At 43.1% G+C, this 24,869-nt stretch overlaps 1 protein-coding gene across 1 annotated transcript in view; it reads right to left on the bottom strand.

Annotated features, from left to right (window-relative positions):
* The window catches only part of KDR (kinase insert domain receptor), a 30,438-nt gene extending 7,836 nt beyond the window's left edge, over nucleotides 1-22,602 (bottom strand). The window contains exons 1-23 of the mRNA XM_071432376.1: nucleotides 22,402-22,602; nucleotides 21,058-21,148; nucleotides 20,366-20,562; nucleotides 19,076-19,200; nucleotides 18,624-18,792; nucleotides 17,309-17,448; nucleotides 16,941-17,109; nucleotides 15,428-15,539; nucleotides 15,172-15,335; nucleotides 14,212-14,368; nucleotides 12,992-13,112; nucleotides 12,296-12,404; nucleotides 11,176-11,520; nucleotides 10,129-10,275; nucleotides 9,854-9,985; nucleotides 8,074-8,180; nucleotides 7,511-7,646; nucleotides 7,143-7,247; nucleotides 6,415-6,528; nucleotides 5,071-5,159; nucleotides 3,177-3,333; nucleotides 1,614-1,714; nucleotides 136-258 (exon numbers count right to left, since the gene is read on the bottom strand). Coding sequence (XP_071288477.1) covers nucleotides 136-258; nucleotides 1,614-1,714; nucleotides 3,177-3,333; nucleotides 5,071-5,159; nucleotides 6,415-6,528; nucleotides 7,143-7,247; nucleotides 7,511-7,646; nucleotides 8,074-8,180; nucleotides 9,854-9,985; nucleotides 10,129-10,275; nucleotides 11,176-11,520; nucleotides 12,296-12,404; nucleotides 12,992-13,112; nucleotides 14,212-14,368; nucleotides 15,172-15,335; nucleotides 15,428-15,539; nucleotides 16,941-17,109; nucleotides 17,309-17,448; nucleotides 18,624-18,792; nucleotides 19,076-19,200; nucleotides 20,366-20,562; nucleotides 21,058-21,148; nucleotides 22,402-22,453 — 3,162 coding nt within the window. The 5' untranslated portion in view covers nucleotides 22,454-22,602. The remainder of the gene's footprint in view (nucleotides 1-135; nucleotides 259-1,613; nucleotides 1,715-3,176; nucleotides 3,334-5,070; nucleotides 5,160-6,414; nucleotides 6,529-7,142; nucleotides 7,248-7,510; nucleotides 7,647-8,073; nucleotides 8,181-9,853; nucleotides 9,986-10,128; nucleotides 10,276-11,175; nucleotides 11,521-12,295; nucleotides 12,405-12,991; nucleotides 13,113-14,211; nucleotides 14,369-15,171; nucleotides 15,336-15,427; nucleotides 15,540-16,940; nucleotides 17,110-17,308; nucleotides 17,449-18,623; nucleotides 18,793-19,075; nucleotides 19,201-20,365; nucleotides 20,563-21,057; nucleotides 21,149-22,401) is intronic.
* Between the last annotated feature and the right edge of the window lie 2,267 nt (nucleotides 22,603-24,869).

Below are 24,869 nucleotides of genomic sequence, written 5' to 3'. Positions count from 1 at the left end.
AGCATTTCCATAAACAAAATGGTATCACAGTTTAGCAAAACACCGAGTTTCCAAAAATCTCTTTAAGGGAAAAAAAGGAAAAAGAAGTCCTGATTTCATATTAATTCTCTATCAAACAGATAATCTGAAACTTACATCTCCTTTCCTGACGTAATCTGGGTCTTTGTAGATGTCTCGAGCCAAACCAAAATCACAGATTTTGACCACATTATTGTCTGACAAGAGGATATTACGAGCAGCCAGGTCCCTGTGGATGCACTGCAAAGAGAAGTAAACAACTTCATGTGCTGCCTGTCGTCACAGCTCTGTACACAGGGCTGATTTCTTTCACATATGTGCTCTCTTACCCTCAAAGGCCAGATAATTCTTAAAACCTTTTAAGAAAAAGAAACCTCAGCATCAACAGTTGCTGATTTTTAAGTGCTTTTTTGATGGTCACAACTGATTTGGCTCAGGGAGACTTGTGTTCCCAAGTCCAAACATACGTCTGTTTATCCACTGAGCAGAGAGGGCCTTTGAAGTTAGCTAATTAATTATCCTAAGAAGCTAACACAAAACAGGTTCAGATCTGATTACCTTTAGATTTACTTAGGTTCACTCAAATCTGTGTACTCCACTATTTCTCTGAAAAAACACCACACTAAAATGCTGACTTGATTCCAACACAAACTAATCTTTACTACAGAGAAAGAAGTCCACATCTCTCCTATGCAGAACAGCAGCTTAGTTAACAACCCAAACACTTCAAAACTCAAGACTCAATAGCCTGAAGTAAAAAAAAATAATCAGGCTCTGAAAGTGGCTTCAGATTTGCTTCTACTATGGACTGAAACTACAGATTCTGGAAGCAGGTATTTTTACATTTGCAGGTCAATTGGGATTTATATGAGAGGCAGACAAAAGTATGTTTTTAGAAAAACACTCTGATGCCTGCTCTTGAAGACCGAGCCTGCACTCTAGAGCAGTGTTGTATTTCCTGCTTCTATTTTCTATTCCCATTTCTAAGTGGTTTTTGTTTCTATACAGCTGCAGGCAATTCCTCACTCTTGCTGGAATTGTCATCCTTTGAAACATGTACTCTACATATTTAGCCACAAATCACAGAAAAATACTTCTAGAAGGAGAAAATGCAGGTGAAGTGATGTTGACTGCCAGGGTGTCCTTGGCAAGAGATTCTCCAAAGAGTCACCCATACAAGTTTCACAGCTGAATATTGTCTCTCCTCACATTGCCCTTCCAATCCCAGTGCACAAGGTACAACCAACCTCCTCAGAGCAAAATCCTTTACTCTTTTTTAGCTCCTCTTACTAGGGATTTTTCCCTAATTCCTTCAATTGTCCTTTAAGTCAGTTCCCCTCCTCCAACTACTTAACCATTCCTCTATGAACTGGTGGCCCATAAACCTTATACAGATCACTAACATTTGTGTCAATAAATGCATGGGCTGTTTCACTCTGTAGCATTAACGATTTGGGAATGTCTTAGAGCAAAAAGAAAATGTTGCGGCTGACTGCCAGTCCAAAGATGAACATGCTGTTTCCTTCTGTAGACCTACAGCATTACTTCCTGCAGTCAAATAAATAACATGCCACTCTTCCTGAGAAGCTCCTTACTTTGCGTGAAGCCAAGAACTCCATTCCTCTTGCCACCTGGAAGCTATAACAGATGAGGTCCTCCATGGTCAAAGGGTTCTTGCAAAGGTCTTCAGGACCAGCTGCAAAGAATCAGATGACAGTCAAACATGCCCTTTGTCACTGATTTCACCAATAACTGCTTGTTAGGTAAAAGTCCATCCGAACCTTATGCCACACTGGACTGAAAGAGCAAATCAAGCACTTTTTTTTTTAGCTATATAATTATCACTAACAACCCATTTTCCATCAAACTAGTCTTGTGCAAAATAAACTTTGAGACAACGGGTTATACCCTAGGCGTCCTTGCTTATTTCCAGAGGAAAGATTTGCAAAACAATCTCAAAAGAAAAACAACTGAAATTCAGCTCACAAATTCCTACGACAGTAAAGTTTTCTCTGGTTTCAGCAGATGAATTTAGAAACCAAGGAGAGGGAGGCCCCACCTAGTCTTTATGAGAAAAGAATATGCCATTGGGAGAAGGACTTTGATTTGGCAAGAAGCCCTGCTAATTTAATGTAGAAGAACCCTAACCTCATCATCTGGTGACCTGGAGGAATAATGTACTCAAATATCCAAAGATACCTAGGCATTTAGTTCCTGCTGAGATAAACAACTCTGTGACTTTGTTCAGCTTTTGATTTTAAGCAGACATCTACCAAAAACTACAACATTGGTGGCTAAAACCTTCACCATAAGGGCTCCTTCAGGTCTACATACTTCTTGTAATGCTCCAGCTCAGAGGGTCAACGTTTACACCAGGGCATACTGGAAAGGGACCGAGATGGTGTGGAAATGCATGAAGTGCATGCCTGACATTACCTATTAGATTGGATTGAAACTGCAAGATCATTCTCCCTGTTCACATAACTGATGTATTCTTTGCACTAAATGATTTTTAGTAGCAGTAGAGGTACAGGAAGTAGAGCTTTCCTCCTAACTAGTCTGATCTCACCCCTAGGTGAAATTAGAAGCCTCTGAAATGACAGCACTGAGAATTTCATGCTGCATCTGCCAAAGGAGAACATGGCAAATGCATCAGTGAAACCACTGCAGAGGATATGTGCATCCCGGAGAGGCTTTGAATGACTGGATAATTCAGGCTTCCTGTTCCTGACAGACCACCTGGGCAGGGGGAAGGCAATGCAAGCTCTCTGCTAATAAGCAGTGAATCAAATAGCGTTTCACAGTATTTAACTTTTGGGTAGACATTAAGGAAATTCAGTTGGCGTGCTGGTGCATCTCTCTCTGCACTGCCTTTGGAGTTCGTACTCTGCAATTTCCCCTCAAAATATTGGGGTATTAAATAGACATATCTCCAAAAACTTCACACTAAAACCAGACCCTTTTCCTACAGGACATTATCTGGGGTTGGACTGAGGGGTTTGGGATGCTGATCTAGATAATCCACACTCAGGAACTTTGGACATCCAGAGAATACCACACACACAGTTTTGAGGGAGCTTTGGAAATCACACAGTCCCCAGTGTCCCTCATCAGCCCCACCAATGGCACATGCTCCAACACCAGAAGATGTGTCCTACCATCCTCCTCTTCCACGTCACTCAGGGACCGCTCCTCTACAAAGCCAGAGCTTGCTGAGCTCTGGCTGCTCGTGATGCTGTCCAACCGCTGCTTCAGGTCAGAAGAGACATCACCAACGTAGTTCTCCTTCCCCTGCCTAAATCTGGCACACTTGGTCTAGAAATATGAGAGGAGGGTGAGAAAAATCAGAAGCTGAAAGCATGCTAGAAGGTTCTGCTGGAGAGGCAGTGATGCTCCCAATGGTCTGTGCCAAGGTCACTGGGGAAGGCAGGGAGATCAACCAGTGAAGGCATGATCAGCTGCCCTGCTCCAAGGCACCTCTCTCTGGTTGGGGCACCAGGCTAGTGCACTGATGGTACCAGCAAAACCCAACCCATGGCCATGCAGGCTCACCAACTGGAACACCCTCTGCCACTCCACAGCACAACTTTCTCCTGCTTTCACAATCTCCCAGCCAAACCCCAGCAGCATCTCCACATGCAGGTGACTAAATGCACACTGAAGAGCTGGTGTCCTCAGCCCCTGGTGCCCCCCACTTGTGAAAAACATGTGGATGGATGCTGCCAAACCCTCTTGTACACTCCAGCCTCTCTGTACTGCTATGGCTTTACCTCCTGCTGCTGCAAAGGTCCTTTGCTAAACCTCTGCCTTGGCCAAAACCCTAATAGTCATCAAAACCTGACTTATTTCCTTCTTCCCCTAAGCCACAGCATGCCTCTAGGGAGGACTCCAGCCCCACAGGTATCCTCCAAAACATTTCCATTTTCTCCTGCTTTGGTTTGGTGATGTTTTCCCTGGCAGGGCTGGTTTTTAACACTGCCAAATCCAATTCCCACTGCTTGTGTAAGCAAGGGTCAGCACTCTCATGAAGCCCTGTCTCTTGCTTCAAGGCCTCTCAAGATACTTATTTCTCTTTTTACCTCACAAGAAGATGCAGTGAGTTGCCCTTGCCAATACAAAATAGTAAACAATGTCTCCAAGGATAAAGAAAAATAACCCCCTGGAGAGCCAACAAGCAGTGGGAAGAAGCTCGGATCTAAACACAGCAGCTGCAGGAAGGCTCAAGTCCACCAACACAGCAGAGTACAACCCAGGGGCCTCCCTCTTGGCTGGGGGTGGAAAAGGGTAGGGTCCCCAGAGTGACCCTGAGTGCTGGGTACACACAGCCAAGTTCTTCACACAGCAATCTGACCCTCAGAGAGCATGGATCCACCAGATGGATGCCCTCCATAAATAAGACTTCTCTCAGAGGTGCCCAGAAATGAGTTTGAAAATGCCAGTTCCCATCTTCCCACTTCTTTCAAATCAAGGTGCTGTAAAGGGGCTCCTTTTTGCAAAGGACTCAGGAGGTGAAAAGCTGAATGTAAACTCATGAGCTACATCAATTATCCAAAACTATTAACAGCAGAAGAAATGTGAGCCAAGGGGACAGTAGAACAGATAATCATGTCACAGCATATACCTATGGATATCTGATGGATATATACACTAAGCAAGGAGTGCAGTTATTTAAGGTGGTCTGGAGCTTAACTAAGAAAGGAAAAAATTCAGGCTGATAATCAGAAAAAACTTCCTGAAAGATACAGCCAAGTGTAGAACAGTCTGCCAAAGGAAATAGTGGAAGCCCAGTTCCTTTGCACATTTTAAGCTAACAATAACAAAACAACTACATTGCAGGGGCCAGGGGAAAGACTAAATGACCTCTGATGTCTTTGCCATCTCTCATTCCCATGGGAAGTGCTAAGACATTCAGTGTCCCCAGGGACTGCCGCTGCAGTCTGCACTAGAAAAAGAAACATTGTGTGTGGAAAAAACCCACCAAACCAAACATTTCACTGTCAACCTTGACTCCTTACCAAACCAAACATTTCACTGTCAACCTTGACTCCTTACCTTGTACGGGATAAATTCACTCCTCTTGCTCCGTAGGTAAGCAGACAGATTTCCAAACTTGCAATATTCCACAATCACCATGAGTGGTCCTGTGCAACACATAAAGCAATTCATTAGACCATTTATATCCCACCTTATCTCAGAGCATAAATTCTGCCTAGAAATGCATACAGTTCAAAGAGAATTCCAACAGCCAAAGGTTTTTTAAAATATCAGTAATAATAATAAAAAAATCTAATCAATGCATCAAAATTATTCATTTTTCTGCCGTTACCTGCACATAATTTTGAAAATCATGGGCTTAATTTCATATGTCAAAAAGTATAGTGGTGTGCTTATATTTGAAGTGCCAATAACAGCCAAATTAATTAACATTGTAAGGATACAGCATAAATATTTGAAAGAGCTTCAGTGCAATTAACCTCTGCAATAGAATACACATGTGATTATCCATGTATTTTTCTACAGGTGATAAAAATACTAAACATTTAAAACAGGAAACTTGGTTTCAGACATAGATGCCTTAATGTACAATCTAAATACCGTATTTCATGTTCAAATTTATTTCATATAGGCATTTGCTATGGTGATAAATTTTCATCCTAGGTTCCACATACTGGCCATCTCTATTTTATTATGGAATAAACAAGGAAATAAATATTTATGGATTATGTTTCCTTCAACTACTGACTTCTGTCATGGAACTTTACAAATTAAATTTTCATCCCACAGTAAGCCAACAAGTCAGCTTCCCTGAAAAATTATTACTGAGTTACTTTACATTGAATTTCTTCCAAATTAGTTTGTAGTACTGGATTTGCTAAACAAAACATCTGTCTCTGATTATAAAGTGAAATAGATTCATCCACCCAGAGCTGGACTCCAAATTGCAATCTCCCCTCCTACACACACACACACATAGGCACCAAGAGCCCATCCAAAGACAGAGAAGTCCCAATTTGCAGTCCCCTGTAGCTGGTGACAAGAGTAAAAGTAACTTGTTAAATCAGTTATTAGTTTGGAAGTCTATTACACATGGGCTGCCCACTATAAACATGGATTTCAAGTATAGAAAAGCAAAATGATAGAATAAATAAGGGATGGAGCTGCATGGTCCTTATTCCACCCTTACTTCACCTTTATTCCACCTCCAGACCTGCTCACTCCTATCAGACTTGGGTGTTTTTGAGTGTGTGTGTGTGTGTGTGTGTGTGTGTGTGTGTGTTTTAGAAAGAACTACTCTTTCCAATCCTTAATTTTGAATTTCAATTGTCTATGCAGCAGAAATAGTAGAAATAGGGTTTTCATTCGCACCTCCTTCTCACCCACTAAGAAGTCACTCACCTCCTGGCTTTGTGCAAGCTCCAAGTAAATTGACAACATTGAGATGATGGCCAATATGAATGAGTATCTTCAGCTCTGACATGAGTGCTCTGTGCTCACTATGGGTTGCCCCTTCTGCAGAGGTAAAGCGACACAAGTCAGGAGCATCACAGACAGAATGGTTGTGCCCTCCTCCCCACTCCCTTCTGGTATTTAACCAGCCCAACAAGTGAGGAGCCTTGCTGGCTGGTAGGCTGTGTCAGCTATGCCAGTACAACGCTGGGTGGAATACAGCCCCCAGCTGCTGGCAGCCCTATTTTGCTGCCCCATTACATCTTCTTTAGGAACAATGTGTCTGGGAACCACACATTTCATTTTTCCTGTGGCCAGTTTGAGGCAGTAGAATATGATTTAAAGTGAGGAGAAAGCTATTCCAAACTACAGCTCAGTTTGGAGCGTGCCTAAGCCATTGTCTTGAGACTTGCAGAAAGCTTCCAACAAGGATGCATAAGGGATGCATGAAAATTGATTGCAGGAGCAACTTTACATTCTGAACTTCAGTAGAATTATAAAGCAGTGGCTAGGAAAGCACAGCTGCATTGCTCCAGTTATCAATGAGGGAAAGGCATGTACTTTTCCTGATAACAGCCATTAAGCTTAACTTTTACAACAATGGGTACAATGGTTATAGTGTTGACAAATATCCCTATATTGTATATTCAAGCTGAAGTTCTAGTCATTATTTTTACCTTTAAGCATTTTCACTGCCACTGTTTTGCAGGTAGCAGTTTTGTCAATCCCAAATGCATCTGCTTCTATGACCTGGCCAAAAGCTCCACGTCCAAGAGGTTTACCTTGAAGTGAGAACACAAACATATCTGCTTGACACAGCAGGAGAAAGTTGTAGAATAAAAAAGCTACTCCAAAATGAGTTAATGAAGCAGAAATTAACAAGAGCACTTAAAACGTCGATAGGATGCACCATATCCTATGGGAACACAGAGCCCACCCAGGGATCATGCAGCAGAGCAGTCCTGTGGGGAGCCAGGACCCAAAACACCCTCCAGCACAGTGCTGGCTGCAGGATCACTAAATGGCTCATGCCATGAAAACTCACCTAGCTTGAGTCGGTCTCTGGGAAACTCCCACTTGCTGGCATCATATGGGAGCCGCTCACAGTGCTCATCTATAGGGACTTCATCAGGATCCATGATGATTGACAAGTAGCCAGTCTTCATGTCCCCTCCATTGGCCTGGAAAATGGTATTAGTTGCAGTTGCACAGTTTTTTGCTGGCAATGTGCAGGCAAAATGCCATTTTCTCACTTAAGAGTATTTCATCAGTTCCCAGAAACGCCAGGCTACCATTTCGCTACTCCATGTCATCATGAGTGTCATCATTGTTAATTACTTGCACTTTTTTTTCCTGTCTCCCTCTTTTTCTTTTTTTTTTTTTAATCAACAGAACCAGATTAAACATTTTTCTCTTGCAAGGGCCTGTTCAATTAAAAACAAATTTCTGCGCCCCCGGTTCCAGGCAAGAATGTTATGGCATGGAGAGAAAAAATGTGTCTGTTGATTTAAGAACAATGGAAAGAAGCAACACAAAAGGCCTCAAGTCAGCTCTCATTTGTCATGCAAGACCAGTGCTGATAGGATGGTATGAGAATTTTTTCATTACCCGCTTAACGGTCCGGAGGATGATTACAAGAAGCAACCAGAAGAACATGGCAATCACTGCAGTGCCAACGAGGATAATGAGCTCCAGATTTGTTTTCTCTTCAGCGCCTGGGAAGAAATAAATGAATATTTGAGTGATAGTTGGAAGCATATTTGTTTTGTTCATTCATTAAAGTAAAGAATAGAGGTCCTTGTTCTGAAGGTTCGTTTTAAAAGTGCAACATGGGGCAAGGAAACGAAAGCAAAACAAAACAAAAAGCCTGGGGGTTTATGTTGGAATATTACAGTTCCATGCTGTTTTACACACCATCACATTTCTCAGCATCAACTTTGTTCCAAAGACAGTGTCTGGGCATTTGGCAAATATAAAAAAGTAAAATTCACATTTTGGAAAAAAATAATTGTTTTAGAATACCAAAAAGTAATTACTCTTTCTTTAGAAATCAAAAAACCACCCTGATCATATAGAAAATAAAGAGCTGCGAGAATGACCTAGAGAACAATCTCTCTCTTGTCTCTTGACATCATTCAGCTGGGGCATGAGAAACGTGGTTCTACAAGAACACATGATAATAAGGTCTTATTTACAATGTTCCTTTTCCCTTAAAATAGTGGCCAGCAGATATCATTTGAGCACCTTTCAGTGCACAGACACGGGTCTCCTCTTCAGCCCCTCTTTGCCACATCTTGCTCCTGTATTTCATCCCTTGCACCACTGAGATTTTCCTACACAGCAGCACACTCCATTGCATGACCCCCATGAGCTGCACTATAAATTTTTTTGAGTGAAACATGTCCTAAACAAATTTCAAACTTCTACAGATATGCCCCAGCCATATTTACCACATCAACTGAAATCTTCATCGACGTAATCTAAACATCTAAACATTTAAACATTTTGAGCAACATCTAAATATCCTAAAGGGACCTATAAGAACAACATGATATTGCTTTAATTAACTTAATGGTACGGATCAGACAACCACCCTGACCTTTAAACGCAGAAGGGTGCAAAGGGCTCAGTGACTGAAGTATGCAAATGTACTAATGAATGAATGAATGAAATAATATCAAGAGGAAGGAGCTTTTAGTTTGAGGCTTCTTGCTGCAACTCTTAGTGGAAAGTCCATAGTCCATCATGGTTCCAGCTACTCACACTTCAGACTGACCTCTTACTACCATTTACTGTTTGTCATTGCAACTTGTATTTTGGTATGCCACAATAGGACTAGAACAAGTGAGAGATGGGTCTCACAAATGCTGCTTTCAGATAGACCAAGGCTGGAGTCCCCTAACTCATAATCACTACCTGTTTCACTGAAATGGGACAGCAATCACAACAGACTGCAAAAAGTCTTCACCATGTTTTCCTTAGATGCCGTGAAAGCAATTACATAATTTCAAAAGGTACAACACACTATGCTAAAAAATATAGTGCGACAATTATGTTACCTAGACGACAGAGATGCCCCAGGATATCTGCATGTTTATGTAGCTCTGTTGTATGGGTTTGCATGTAATATAGATTGGCAGAGTTTTCTTTGCAACCACAAGTAAGAGAGAACCAATTTTTGTTGAAAAGCTCTAAGCAGCATAGTGGTGAAGAAAGCATCAACCTTAACAGCTATGACAGCACCCAATTTCAGCTTGATAGGAATGGTCAGGACTTTTCACAAATTTCACAGTATATTTTCAGATCTCCCATCAGGATAGCCAGTAGATTTTCCCTTCTAGTTATTCTAAAGATTTTGTGCATAATCTGGAAAGAAGCTAACACCAACCTTCCACTGAAAAATAAGCCACTGCTTTGCTGCATCCGAGGACGTTGCATGCAAGGCAGGTGTACAGCCCTCCATCTTCTTTCCTCACCCGACGGATGGTTAGTGTTTTGTTTCCATCTTTCAAAACAATACCTGGGAAAAAAATTATTCTTAGTTTTGCTATTTTTATGCCACTTTTGTTAAGAATTCAAAACAAAACTTTTCATGGTGAAAATCAGCTGTCAGTCTCACAAAAGAAAGCCTTTTAATGATAATAGTAAATGAGTAATCCTCACCTGAATCTTCCACAAGTGTCTCGTTATTTTTAAACCACATGATGCTTGGAGGAGGAATGCCATTCACTGCACATGACACTTCTATTGTTTCACCAATATTTGTTGTTTGATTTTCCAGATTTCCAACCAGTGTGGGTGCCATGGGCTCTGTTTGTTTGAAAATACAGTAAAATTACTGTTTATTAAGAAAATGATCCATTTTTTCAGTAGTAGCAGTTCATGTCCCAGTAACAAAGTCTCAAATCCTTTTATTACACCAAGAGCCACAGTGTTCATGTTAAGATCATAGTTCAACTTCCACATGACATGAAAAAATTATAATAGCCAAAAAAATTTCAATAGTGTTGATATAACCTGCTTTAGCTGAATTATTTTTCAACTGCTCAGGCTGCTGAGGGAAGAGGGAGTAGTTGAGAAATTGCTTCTCTTGCATTTCTGTGTCCAGAGCCCTTATGAGAGGTTTGACACTCTTGGTCCATTAAATGTCCATTCAGGACAGGCCATGAACATGCATAAGTATTTTCCTGAATCTGCCTAATCAACCTAGATGTCTAGGTCCCAAAGCAAAGTCATCACTATTTGTGTGGAAAGCTGACTGATTATCAGCTTGCATTGCTTGTGCCTGAATACCAGTATCACTCATGGCAGTTTTAAATTACAGGCACTACTCCAAACTCAAGAGCCAGTCACACAAAGCAGCAGCATTAATGCTAGGAGTACACACGTGTGTATATAGCTACAGAGAAAAATGTGTTCTGAAAAGTAGAGAAGTTACTGAGCTAAACACATTACTTCAGCAGAAGCCAAACACATCTCCTTGCACAGTACAGTGGCTCAGTCAGTGTTTCCTCACTGGTATTAATGGAACAGTGCCTGCTGCCTGGACAAACCCCCGAACAGTGTGCTACAACAACTGTAAATCTATTTAACAAACTGAGTACACCATTAATCAAACACATGCAAAGCCTGAACATACCGAAACCTGCCACTACTGCAATTGTTTTCATACAGAATCACTCATTTTGCTTCAGAGTAAGAGATCTGTACCTTGGACGGTGAGGTGCTTCACCAGGCAGTGCTGTGTTTTAGCCTTCTTGTCCTGGGCAATGCAAACATAATCCCCTCCATCTTGGAGGGAGATGTTACGAAGGATGAGCTCTAAGGTGACGTTTTCACCATTGGTATTTGAGACTGTCTCATTCAGCTTCTGGAGAGCATTGAGGTTCTTGCAAACAGGCATGGGCAGCCCTCCGAAGGGAGTCTGCGAAACGTGAGCACTGAGCTTGTACCATGACAGCTTCTCGAAGGTGAACTTGTCTGCTGTGCATTGCAAGGACATGTTATCCTTCTCTGTCAGCTGATTCTGAGGCTGGACATTAATTTCAAGACCCCCTGAAAGTTAAAAAAGTAAAATAAATTCCTATTTGATTGTGCATTTTGGGGCTAACATTAACTTGGAAAAGTCATTTTGAAAATACAGATTTTCCTATCTGGTTGAAAATAAGGAAAAGAAACACTGAAATAGATCAATCAAATCAATCAGTCAGTCAACTAATCAATTATCTAAGGAGTACAATCTCGTTAAAAGTGATACATTTCAAATGGATCAAATTGTGCAACAATTGTGCAACAAATTGTGCAACAAATACAGATACTCTTCCTGTAGAAACTTACAGCAACCTAAGATGATTCTCAGCACTATCTTATAGTTCATTTTTAGATTTGGATTAAAATAAAATGTTGGCACATGAATATGGGGACTGATTGTTAAGGAGACAGAAGCTCTTTGCCACTGGTTTGGAAAATTTTAGCCTTAGCTCTTACAGTAAATCTTTACTCATTTTGTGACACTACCATAATTTCTCTGTTGCTCTTTTAAGTGACTGCTAAAGCTCAACAGTAGTCACTTGTGGAACAACAGTGCCCATCTTGCATCACTTTCACTGGCCTGCCACTCCACTGATGCTGGTAGAACTAATCACTTGGCTGAAATTAGTGGCAATTTTAAAGGCTGCCTAAAGAAAGCCTTAAGTAAACCTAAAATCCAAAAGAATTAAAGGATTTAATAAAGGTCAGGAATCAGGTAACATCACTGAAGTGCCTTTCATCAGCAAACAGACAAAATAACATTAATTTAACATGGCTGTCCTTGGCAGGGGGCACTTACTGGTCACATGGAAGGAGATCACTCTCTCACTTGACCCAGCCCTGTTCGTGGCCATACATCTGTACAAAGCAGATACATTTGCTGCTTGAATCACGAGGGTGCTCACAGTCTACAAGAGAACAATCAATCAATTGCATACCACATCAGTGCAAAGTAATGCCCAACCTCAACAGCTCAGCAAAGGGCTCTGCAGATATCTGCACAACCAAAAATCCCTCCAAAGCACAAATCCATGGCATGGCAGAAGCACAGTCCCCTTCTGAAGTTTACATTTTTGTCCCTAAGTGTGTAAAAATCAGGTAAAAGAAAATGGGAAGAAGCAGAAGGTGGACGTTGGTATACGTATCAAAAAATGCTGCACCCACAATTTTTTCTGCTTTTCAGTCTCTCCAACTTCTATTACAGTTAATTTGCAATATTAACTCATCTAACTTTACACCACTAAAAGGTAGTTCTTGAAATCTAAGTCAGTTGTACTCCTCAGTGGAGTTTCACCTTGGATCAGTGTTCAAAGGACCTGAAAGTGTGTATCTCTGCCTCTTGGCTTCAGCAGGAGCTTGCTCATCTAGCTGAGAGTAGATCCCCAAGTTTAACAACAGGTGGTAAGGGTCTCATCTCTAGTGATGTATTTCCAGGCATGCGGACTGCTGAACAGGGTTAATCATCCCCAGCCAAGAGAAAAGAAAATGTGCTCACCTTTGTTTTCCCAGCAATAGTAACGACCCGGTGCTTAATTTCAACCTGATTCCCACCCTTTCTCTCGGAGATCACTTTCCATTTCTTGCATGCATATGGATTGGCTCCAGAGCGAACTTTCCTGAAATGTAAGTAGAGACACATGCATTAGATAAGAGGAATATTCCCCCTTCAAGAGAGGTATTTTGGGTTCTACTTATAATATGAACATATTTAAAAGTCAGATGCATCACTGGCCACAGCTTGCATCTATGAGGGAAGTGTATGCTTCTGGAAATATTTCTATTAAATATCACCCTATAACCTCCTGAGACCTTCATGCTCTTTAAAGTAAAGGATCCCCAAGCCTAAAGGTGAATTTCCTAATTTATCTGCCTGTGTCAGCTCAGTTGGGATGGCTGAAGCAAAGCAGCTATTCTGGGAACAAACCTCCATTCATAAGTGGATGATTCAAGTTGATTTAGTTCAAAGGAAGACAGAGGGACATAAAAATCGCTGAACTCCCTAGAAGAATTTCTTGAGGACAGTAGCCATTGTGTAGGAAGCAACCAGGCACCAAAGGAAGAAACTAGTGGAATCATTTTAAAAACAACAACAGGAAAGAAGAATGCCTTTTTTTTTTTTTAACTCTGGACTTTTTTTTTGTTAAAGGAAATCTGGGCTTATGGCCGCTCCAGATAAGGGAAGCTGCGTGAATCTCAGTCAGGCACTCTCTCTATCACTCCCCACCATCAATCACTGCACTTCCTCTGAGATACACTTTCACACAGATAAAGAGCACCATCACACTCAGCACTTGAGCACAAGGGAAAAAAACACCGCAAGGACGCATCATTAGCATAAACAGCAAATTTCCTCTGTTTGGGATGGAGTTTTGGGCCTGCAGCCCACAGGGGGATCTGAGGGAAAGGCATGCAAACAGCTGCATTTGAGACCCCATGCAAGTCGAGATGCCCTTCAAGAGAGCACAAGAGCAACATGCCAGCACTGCTGGATCCTCTCTGCGGGTGGCCCTCGCCTCTGCCAACAACAATGACCTTGGCAGAGCCTGCCTGCAGCAATCTGCAAATTAAGTACAACAACCTCTTTCTTCATTGGCCATTGGGTTTGCACTCTGTAACGAGCCTGGACGAGGGAGGCACTGGACAAACCCCAACCCAACCCAAATATCCCTCAAGACCTACATAAGCTGCAGAAGACAGCAAGGGCTTGGCACTCACTGGGGGCTGAAGGTGCACTCCTCCTCCAGCTGCCAGTGCCACAGCACGGTGCTGGGCGGCGGCACGGCGTACACGGTGCAGGTGAGCGCTTGTGTCGAGCCGTACTTGTAGGAGTCCACGGGGGCCATCAGAGCATTCTCACCGATCTGGGGGGGCACTGCAGGAGAGAGCAGCAGGTCACACCTCCTGCTGAAGGCTCCAGGGTGCATGCTTTAGACCCATGGAGACCAATTCACACCATGCCCCAGTACCAGTGCAACAGAGCATCTCCAAGGACATGTGGGGAAGCACTGAGCCTGCCCAACGCTTTGAGGATCAGGATACTTAGGATCTCCTACAAAATCCCCCTTCATTACTCCATGGTTTAAAATGCAGTTCCTGGACTCTCACCACCATTCCCAGCCATTAAATGCACATTATTCCCCAGGTCTGATCCCACTGCACGTAGCCTTGCTGCCCTTTCCAAGACCTGCTGTCTTCAAAGCATAGGCTGTTTCCTGGGGAGCAGAAAGGAGGAGGCAGGGGAGGAGGAGGAGGAAGGTTGTAGAGGGCAGGGCAGAAGAGGATGGATAGCCTGTGTGGGGCAGGAAGGATGGGTGAGGCGGGACAGGGCCAGGATGGAGCGGGGTGGAGGAGGACTCCAGCAGCATAGCCAGCAAGAAGGGCAGGAAAAGAGCAGGACACAGAGGCAAAGAATAATATACAGAAAAAAACCCAAAACAAAACAAAAAACCCCACCCCACACAAAGGTATCATCACAACACCAACACCCGGAGTCTGCAGCCTCTTGACTGACACATCCTAGAGCCAGGAGAGACGAGCCACCCTCCCAGGGCTGAGGCTCAAGGACTGTTCTTCTTCAGGACTTAAATCTTCATAGGTAGGGGATGAATTAAGCCTAAGGATGGTAATATACCAAATCCAGACATGAAAGAAAGGCACCTCTGTTACCCCACTTACCATTTACCAGCAGGGTAAATGTGTGTCTTTTCTGCATCTTGTTAATGGGGTTTGTAAGGACAACCGTGTAATTCCCTGCGTCCTTTTCAGTTGCTTCAGTGATCACTAATGCGTAACCAAGTTTTACTGTGTGATTTGCATTGATGGCTTTTCCATTTTTATACCTGAAGAAAATACAGAGCACTTTGAATATTTAATGATTTGCTTTAACTACGAATTGCTTATTTTTTCAAACACACTATATCCCAGTTCTTACCATTTAGCCTCTGGTGGAGGATATCCTTTAAACTTGACAGGAATTTTGACTGTGTCGCCTAGCCTTGTCTCAACAACATTCTCCATTTTCTCCAGGTGAATAAAAGGACTTTCTGGGGGTGGAAAAAAGGAAGTAAACTAAACAGTCTTTTCTCATGGACCAAAGCAAAAGTACTTTCCATTTTGGCTAGCACCTAACAAGATGACAAACAGGAGTTAGTGACAGGACTATGGGTCATTGGTAAAGCACAGCTGGCTCCAAACTGGGCTCTGGAGAGATGCCACCATGAAAGCCTAGTCCTTTCCTTCACACAGAGGAACAGACCAGTTCCCTCACTGAGGACCTCTGGAAAGCAGAGACAAGACTCAGCTCTCAGGATAGTGTGCCAACTGTCAGACTTGTATATACATATCTATATATATATACATATCATAAAACTCTCTCAATATACTTCTTCCAGGAAATTAGGCTATTCAAAACTTCAGTGTGATAAAGTTAAATACTCAAGTATGTTTTTCAACCACTGCAGTCGGAGTACCTTAAAATTATTTACATTACTTGCTATAAGTTATAAACTTGCATTCGGACAGAAGACAGTGATTAGCATTTTGACTAAATTAGCCTCTCGACTAAGATTTAGGATGGTTTAGACTTAGTATCTCGTATACCCAGTTTAGCACATGATCTCATTTTGGCTCCTGAAGAGCAGAACAGAAAGAACCTAGGAGAAAACTCGGTATATCTTGAATCACTATGCCCACAATAAGTTTGAAAGTCTTTTGTTTTGTTTTAAAAGTGCCATGAATATTCTGGCCCCTGAAATCAGACCTCAGGAAAATCAGTCTCCTTCAAAATATAAATCTCTTTGTCTAACTTGGTGATTAAAAATGAGCCATTCTCATGCTGGTAATTTTTTTCTATAAGTAAGTTAGCGGAGCTGGGGCCGTGCCCAAGAGGGGGTTGAGAAAAAGCTGTAGGATGTGGCCTCGTACTTATCTATTCACTTAGCCAAAGCTGTTTCCCTTGCATCATTTCCGTACCACCAAAACTCCATTTGATCCATCTATTCATAATGCAAAAGCTGAAAGTTTTATTTTCTTAGCTTCATTCATGCTGACCCAGACTCTCATGTCACAGAGCCACCAAGATCCAGCCTAAGTTCACCAAGACTAAGAACAGGCAGGCCTTGTACAAAGCCACCTACACAAATTGAGTTGTACAGGACCTTAAGGAGGTCAATGCAGAAGAGGGTCAAAGGCTTACATCAGTTTATTTTACCGCCCACTTTCCAGTGGGATTCTACAGCTTTCAGTAAAATACAGCATCCTTTAAAATCTTATTATTAACTAAGGCTGTGGTATAAAAATAACCCCATACTAGTTGCAAGAGAAATACTGTAGCTGCAGTTTGGTTCATTTCTGTCATTTGATTCATCATCGAGATGCCTTCTGCATCCCAGCAATTAATCCCAAATCTGAAACAACCAACAAAACTGCAGTGGAAAATGTCATACCATGGATAAGGAAGTAACTGCTGTTTTTCATGTTCATGCGACCACTGGATGCTGCACAAGTGTATCGACCATTGTCGCTTAAGGACACGCTGTCAATGGTAAGGGTGCTCACAAACTTCTTTATTTCTCCTGCAGTGGTTTTTACATCCCTAATAGTGGCACGTTTTTCCTGCAACAGACAAAAGACAGAGATGGTTGGAAATGCCATTGTTATTCCTTCTGTCACCCTTTGCACATTTTTATATACCAGAAATTTTGTTGTGTATCATCATCTTCTTTCTCAATGTGTTAAAGGGGTAAGTGACATTATACCTAAATAAGTCAAATTGCTTTGTGAGGAAGGCACCTGTAAGTTAGTACGACTTTACCTTGATGGAAGGGTAGTCCCATTTAAAATCTATTCCCACATTCAGCTCTGTCCTTACAGTGCAATTGAGAACAAGTTTTTCTCCCACTGCCAGCTCTACTTCGTTGTGTGGGTTCATTGTCAGGTCATAAATTCGGTACCCTAGAGAAAGACAAAGGCACACATGAAACTTGGGGGTAAGCAAATTTCCCAGGTGAATTCACCACAACTTCCACCAAAACCCCAGCTACAAAAAAGCCCCTTGATACCCCAGTGCAGCACAACAATGGGTGTAGAAAGGAGCCTGGAGAGAAGTGACATGCCTGCCCTGAGCTGAGACCCATGTCAGACAGCAGGATGTGTGCTCCTGATCAGAGCCCCTCCAGTGGTGGGAGCAAGCAAGGGACAGTGACTCACACAGTTCCTCTGCCTTAGACACCTTCTTCTTATCTTTGTGAGACCGAAGCCAAGGGAGATTGTACACCCATTCCTAGCAGTAAGCAGGAACTTTATAGAGAATAATGGTGGGGCAGTAGCAAAATTATCCAAAGTTTATTTTGTGCAGTAAAATATTTCAAAACAGAATATTCTGAATGCAGAAATTCTACAGATATTCTGAAATTCCTCCAAATCAGAGTGAGGATTTGTGAATAGGGTGGAGAAGTAAAAGCCTTCTGCACAGAGTAAAGAGGGAAGGCTATGCCTTCCTGAGAAGCCAGGAGACACTGCCTTGGTGCCATTTGGATATTTGAAATTGTCACTATGTCCTCAGCTGAAAGAGAAAGAGCTGCTAAGTTTCAGTTCAAGCTTAAGCCTCCACAGAATTATCACATTATTTCTGGGGTATGATGAACAACTGACAAAATGTAGCAGGAAAGCACAAAACCCCGTGAGAGTTGAGACACAGGTCTTTAGGGAGACAAGACAACCCAGCTCACAGTGAGATCTTCAGATCCACCCTTCCCTTGGTACCCACTCAGAGCAATTTCTTTTCATCTGCTGCTGATGGTTGCTTGCCTCTCATTTCCTTCCACTGTGACTGAGATTGTGGATAAGTGATTTTAGGAAAAAGGTTTGCATTGTCAGAAAAAAAAAAGAATTAAAATCCCTGGCATCAATGTAAAACACTAAAAATAGAAGCACTTATCCAGTGATCAACCAGAAAGAACACAATACATTGCATTTAAAAGAAAAGTGATATAAATCTCAACATCCATTTTGCATTAGCTGCATTGTCAGTATTGAATAACCTAGTGTCCAACCAAATGTAATTGGTTCAGTATGCTGTAGAAAGCAAAAGAACATTGGTTATAGAGAAATAAAAACCTTTGGCTTACCTACAACTGCAACTATGTATATCACAGACTGGTAGCTTTCATCATCTATTTTAGCTTCGCAGAAGACCATGCCTGCATAGTTGATTAAATGACTGGGTATAGTGAAGCCTTTTTTATTATTCCATGAAATGGATTTACCATCAGGAACAAATATCTTTTCTGGATATTTCTGTTTGGAATATTGATAAAACACATAGTCAGAATTAAAAAATCAAACAACCCTGAATTTTCACTTCCAGCATTTTCCATAATGGCAGGGCCCCCATTTCAACATTCTAGCTCAGGGAATTAGTTCATGCTTTGAGAGTACAGGTACAGCACTCATCTTGCAATCACAGGCTATAAAACTCACACAAAGGAGTTTTTAAGAAATGTATTTTTACTTCAAAAAACATATTTATGCCAGAGTGACTTCAACTAACTCTTGAAAAAATAGCAGGCTTTTTCCTTACCGCATGTAGAGATACATTGAGATTTGACACGGTTCCAAGGCACGGCACTACCACAGTTTTGTTCTTAGTGATGTATACAATGCCAAGCTGATCACTAACTGAAGTCACAAATGGTGATCTGTAATCTAGAATAATATTCAATTGGTAAGTGGGTATTATTCATCACATGACTATGGAAACTGGAAACCTTTCCAGTATTTCTTATTTCTATATTTTCACAAGTCAGTTGTATTATTTTCCATGTCATAAAGCACTGAAACAATGAGACTAAATAGGGGAGGTCCATGTTTTTATAGACACCCCACCCCCCAGATTCAGAATATCATTATTCTCAAAACAGTTAGCAGCAGCAGAGTGCACTTTGGAGAGTGGCTTCCTGCTACAGCAGTCCTTTTGTAGACAAAAATCCGATTTACCCTAGTGTGACTTTCTTTGCATAAGCATTACAGGAAATATCAGTTTAAAATTGTGACATGTTACACTGACTCCCCTGATGTCAGCATCCTTTTCAAAGTCAGAGCAGAACACCAAAAAAATAGCTCCATGATATTATAAAACAAGCTAAGTCATGTACTTAATTACATGTCATTTCTCAAAATGGTAACTATAAGTTAACAATAAAGAGGAAACAGGATGCATATGGAAACGAGGGTGAAGCCATCAGTGCAGAAAGGCAGATGCCTCAATGAATGCACTTATTGAAGCTGAGTGTATAACTGGAGGCTTTGCAGTGCCTGTGACACTCAGCTGAAAGCTGAGCTCTTACAGCCTATATAGATTTTACCACCAGAATCAGCAAATGTATATGAAAGTTTATGTTTTGGGGTTTGGGAGGGTTTTGGGTTTTTTTAATGGTATCAGTACAAATCATACACGAGATCAGATCTGTAATTTTTAACAAATATAAAACCCCTGTAATCCTCTCTCATATGAAACTCCTGCTGAGGTCAGTAATAGCTCTGCATTCATGAGGACAGGCTCAGAGCTCACAGAGATATGTATGCTAAATTCTGGGTGGAATTTAGCTATGCTAAATTCTGGGTGGAGAACAGCAGACCATGTACTGCATATGGCAGGTCAGTTCGGAATTATAGGTACAAAGGCTTTTATGTTGGTGGCAACTAGCATACCTGAATTTAATTAGTCAACATGAAAACAAGAAAAATGTTTCATAGGATCAAATATTCTAGGATTAATAAATTTTAGCATCAAAACTGTTTTGAGACACTATATTCCTTTCTTCTCTTGATGCTAGGGAAAGAGACACCTGAGAGCTGTGTAAGCACTTACCTTGAACATAAACATAAATGGTTGTAGCTGCCTGGCTGTCCCTGTAAAGGCACTTGTAGTCCCCTGTGTCATTGCCAATGACTTTGCTCAGAGTAAGTGTCTTGCAGTAGGGGCCATCACTGCATTCTGTCACGGAGATACGCCTCTCAGCATTGCTCTGCTTGCTTGGCCACGACCACTCCAGCGGTCTCTGACCTCTGGGAAAGCAGATGTTAGAGCAGCAGACACTTGTGATATGAACCCCATCAGCCCCATCAGTCTCTGTGGCTATGGAGAGGGATGGGCTTCACCCCATCACACAGAGAGAGCATCAAACCATGTAGGACAAATTCACACACACAACCTACTGCCAAGAGCTACACTGAAGCTACTTGAGATTTACATTCTGCTGAATCTAAGTGACAAATCACCCAAAAGAGAGCATTGAGAGTATGGCTCACCAGCAGGATCCACAAGGACACAGCCAATGCTTCCTCCCCCAGCCACCCTACACTCCCCAGCTCTCTCTGGCCACAGCCCTCCCACATAATTTCTAAAACTTGTTAGGGAAAAGTGAGGCAGAAGGCACAAAGGGAATGGAGAGAAAACAGGAGGCCTGACAGGAGAGAGATCACATCATGTGTGATTCTGTAGAAAAGCTCACTACATAAATTACCAATCATCAAAATCATGCTGAACAGACTTGTCCTTACCTGCAAGTAATATTTAGTGTGTTGTTTGCCATTATTGTGAGGACATCTTTTTGGATGCTAAGGCTTGGCTGATCCAGAGACATACATAAACCTGCAAAAACATGTATGAAACCTCTCTAATAAACCAAATAAACAAGTAAATGCTAGTCAATCAGAAAAGTATTATATACAGGAATATATAAAGTATATATATAAAAGTATTATATACAGGAATATTCATCAGGATTTAAGTGGACACTTTCACATCACCTATTTAGCAGTGAAGGGTAAATCATGATTTTTCACACATCCCAAAAAGTTCAAACATTCTGTCATAACAGGAAGCAAAGGCAGATGGTCAGGAGCTAGCTGCAGAGCACTACAATTCAGCAGCCAGGGTGGAGTTCCTGTTTTCTTGCATTGCCAACTTCAAGGTCTAACAAGAGGATGTGGGACATTGAAATGAAGTGAACCTTCATCTGATGATCTCACTCCCTTGGGGATTACCAACTTTTCTTATAATAAATCGAATATACTTCTTTGAGACTACTGATCAATGAATTATGCAAAGACACTATTTTTATAGTTTGTCACAAATCTGAAATCCCATTAATTTATTTTATGCCACGATTTTCTAAGTTTCTCTTTCCTCCTAAGAGGTTAGGCAAAACTTACTCCCGGACCGTGGGCACAGCGGCTCGCATCGCACGCAGCCGGAGCCACTGGCGCTGGTGAGGGCTGTGATCTGGGTGCCAGTGCTTGCTCTGAGGCACCAGCCCAGCTTGTGCAACATTTCGGAGTACCACAGGGAAAGATTTTCACTCCTCCCTAGCTGCTGCCATCACCTTCAGGAGTCCCGGCTCCCCGGGCCGAGCCGCAGCCCCAGCCGTGACAGCCGGGCCAAAGAAAGCGTGCCCAAGCGGGACATTCCCCGCTAGCGTTTCCCCGGGCTCTAATCACTTGCATTCCGAGCAGGTTCTTCCGATGACAGGTTTCCCGCCTTTGGCTCCAGGGACATTTTGCTCTCGGAAACGACAGCTGATGCTGGAGCCAAGCGGGCAGGACACTCTGCCGTGGCAGGCAGCGCTCTCCGACGGGCCAGCACCGGCCGGCCGGACAGGAGGGGTCAGCAAGCCCGCAGCCACGGGCGTTCGGTCCCACCCGGGGACTCGCCCTGTCCCAGCCGCCCAAGCAGCCCCGGCAAACCCATAGGAAACCCATAGGAAAGCCATAGGAAAGCCGCACCGCGCCCTCCGCGGCACCGGGCGTCCCCGCGCCCCTCTCCTCGGGGTCCCGCGGAGCTGCCGGCCCCCGGGGGCTGCCCGGCAGGCCGGAGCCGGGTACCGCGGGGCTCCCGGGGCTTACCTGGAGCCAGGCACAGCAGCACCGCCAGCAGCCGCGCCGCGCCGGGCTCCATCCCGCGGGGCTGCGGGGCGCCGAGGGAACCCTCTGCCCGACGGCAGCCGCGCCGAGTCGAGCCCAGCCGAGCCGAGTCAAGGCAAGCCGAGCCCAGCCGCGCCGAGCCGAGCCGAGCCGAGCCGAGCCGAGCAAGCCGCTCCGCACGCCCCGCACCGCCCGGCGGGGATGCGGGACCCCGGCGAACGGTGCCGCCCCTCTTGTGCCCGGGGCGGGCCCGGGGCCGAGCCCCCGCCCTCCCCAGCACGATCCCGCCCCCTTTGCCCTGCGCATCCCGCCGGGATGCTCCCCTTCGGACGGGCGGCGGGAGCTCTGCCTGTTCCCTGCTCGGCGGCAGGAGGGCCTCAGCAGTAAAATTCAGCGTCGTCTGGTGCTTCGTCGTGCTTTTTTGGGGTTTCTTAAAATGCCCCCCAGAGAAGCGATCCCAAAGGCCAGCCATATGAGGTACTGTCAGTGAGACATAGCCATGGTCCTGCTGGCAGCGACTGCACCCCCGGGTGTGGAGTGCCTGGCAGCGACAGTGCTGAGCTCACAGCGTGGAGTCCACGAACATGTACCCAGCCACCCCAACTGGCCACATCCCAGCTATGCGATCCAACAAGTGGCTGCCGCAGCTGCCCTTCCCACCTTTCAATCAAAATTGTTAACTAGTGGCTGCTAAAGAGAAGTTTGTGAGGTATTCCGTTGGGAAAAATAAACACACATCATTAGTGGTGGTCATTAATGGTCATTAATGTGTTATCCATACACACAATATAAATCCTATGGGCTAGATAGATCAGTAAAGAGATGTATAAAGATAAACAGGTAGATAATCAGGTAGATAGAAATACACAGCTGGGTACATAACTATGCATGCATATACATATGTGTACCTTTACATGCCACCTTTTCCTCTTTCCCTGCAAATTGCATGGGAGCTTGTCCACAAATGACTAAGTTAATGAAGCAGTGATTTTATTTTGCATGCAATGCAATTCCAGCTGTTTTACTGTACTAGGGAAAGAGTGTAATTTCCTTTGAAATTACACCCCTGTTGCTCACAGAAAGATACAGGGAATGGGAGAAGCCAAAGTTTTCCTAGAGATCAAACAGAATCCATGAAAAGTCAAATAAGACTCATGTGATTCAAGTGGCAGCAAGTCAACACCATGCAAATAAAAACTGCACTTGCTATTCTTATGAGTTCTTAAACCAGAATATTGGCAGCCTTCATTAATACCCCCATCTCCATCATACTGGTGGGTCAGGTCATTGGTATTGCTGAGTGATTTGGGGAACTCTGGCTGTGAGTTAACTACTGACCTTGCTGAAACTAGGCTGCATGTAAGTGCTAGTGTGCTAGTGACAGATACTTAGTCAAAACCAAAGGTACCTGCTGCTAAAAAAAAAGCCAGTTTTAGTATCTTTATTTGTGGTGATGCTGGTTTTGTTGGGTTTGAATACAAAGAAAAAAAAATTTGATGAGGGTTGGATGACCTGCAAGAAGTGTTTGCCTCAAAAGCAGTTTAGGCAGTCAACAAAGAAAATTAAATTATAGGGGTAAGTTAAAAACTATTCACATGAAATTGTTACAGGATCCATGGAAAACAGTAGAGTCACTGGCAGCTCGCTTTAATGCTTTCTGCATTCCTACAAGAGCTTCCAAAATGGGGCAGCTGTAGAAAGCATGCCCCTATATTGATTTTAATATGTTACTTTTCTAAAATTTAGTCAGATGATGTGCAGCTACAGCTTGCTGCAATACCACTTGGGCTCTGTTTTCATGCACAGTCATTGCTATTAAGTGAGTGGTTTGGAAGGGGGAGCTGCATTCATTGTTGAAAATTATTGTGGTGCCTGAGCTTTATGGAAACAAATACCTACTGTTTGCCCTGAGCACATCTAAGCCAAGATAGATGAATGCTAGCCCTCTCCAGGCCCTTTGGCATTTGCCATGTCCCCTGCCTCCTCCTGCCCTGCAGCATGCTGAAGAAGGGAAGGAGAGAGAGGGGCTGACCCCTCAAACACACAAACCTGGTGAGTGCACGCATCGAACTGAGCAGCTGGCAGCAAGGAGCTTGCACGTTGTGACTGTAGCTCATCCACAGAGAACTCTGCCTTTCAAAAGCACAAATTGTTTTTATCTCCCTGAGTGATCCCAGTGAGATCCCAGTTTTAACACTATGCTTCCTAAATGGGACACAACCCTTCAGCACTTTGCTTGGCTGTCAGTATAATCTTGGTAACTAGAATAATTCTGCAGGAACTGCTGCTTCAGTGCATGAATTGCCATCCCTGCAGTACCAGGGACATTTGTGGTGCCAATTAGAACAAGAAGGCAACTTCTTTGAATGGGGCCCTAACCCTGTAAACATTTAAACACAAAAGTAACTTTATTCTGAAGAGTCAGTCAACAGATGCAGGATTTTCATCTG

Source organism: Agelaius tricolor, unplaced genomic scaffold, assembly GCF_023055355.1.
Source record: "Agelaius tricolor isolate 1412-34295 unplaced genomic scaffold, bAgeTri1.0.p SCAF_8, whole genome shotgun sequence".
Lineage (NCBI taxonomy): Eukaryota > Metazoa > Chordata > Aves > Passeriformes > Icteridae > Agelaius > Agelaius tricolor.
This window is presented reverse-complemented; position numbering and strand designations above follow the sequence as displayed.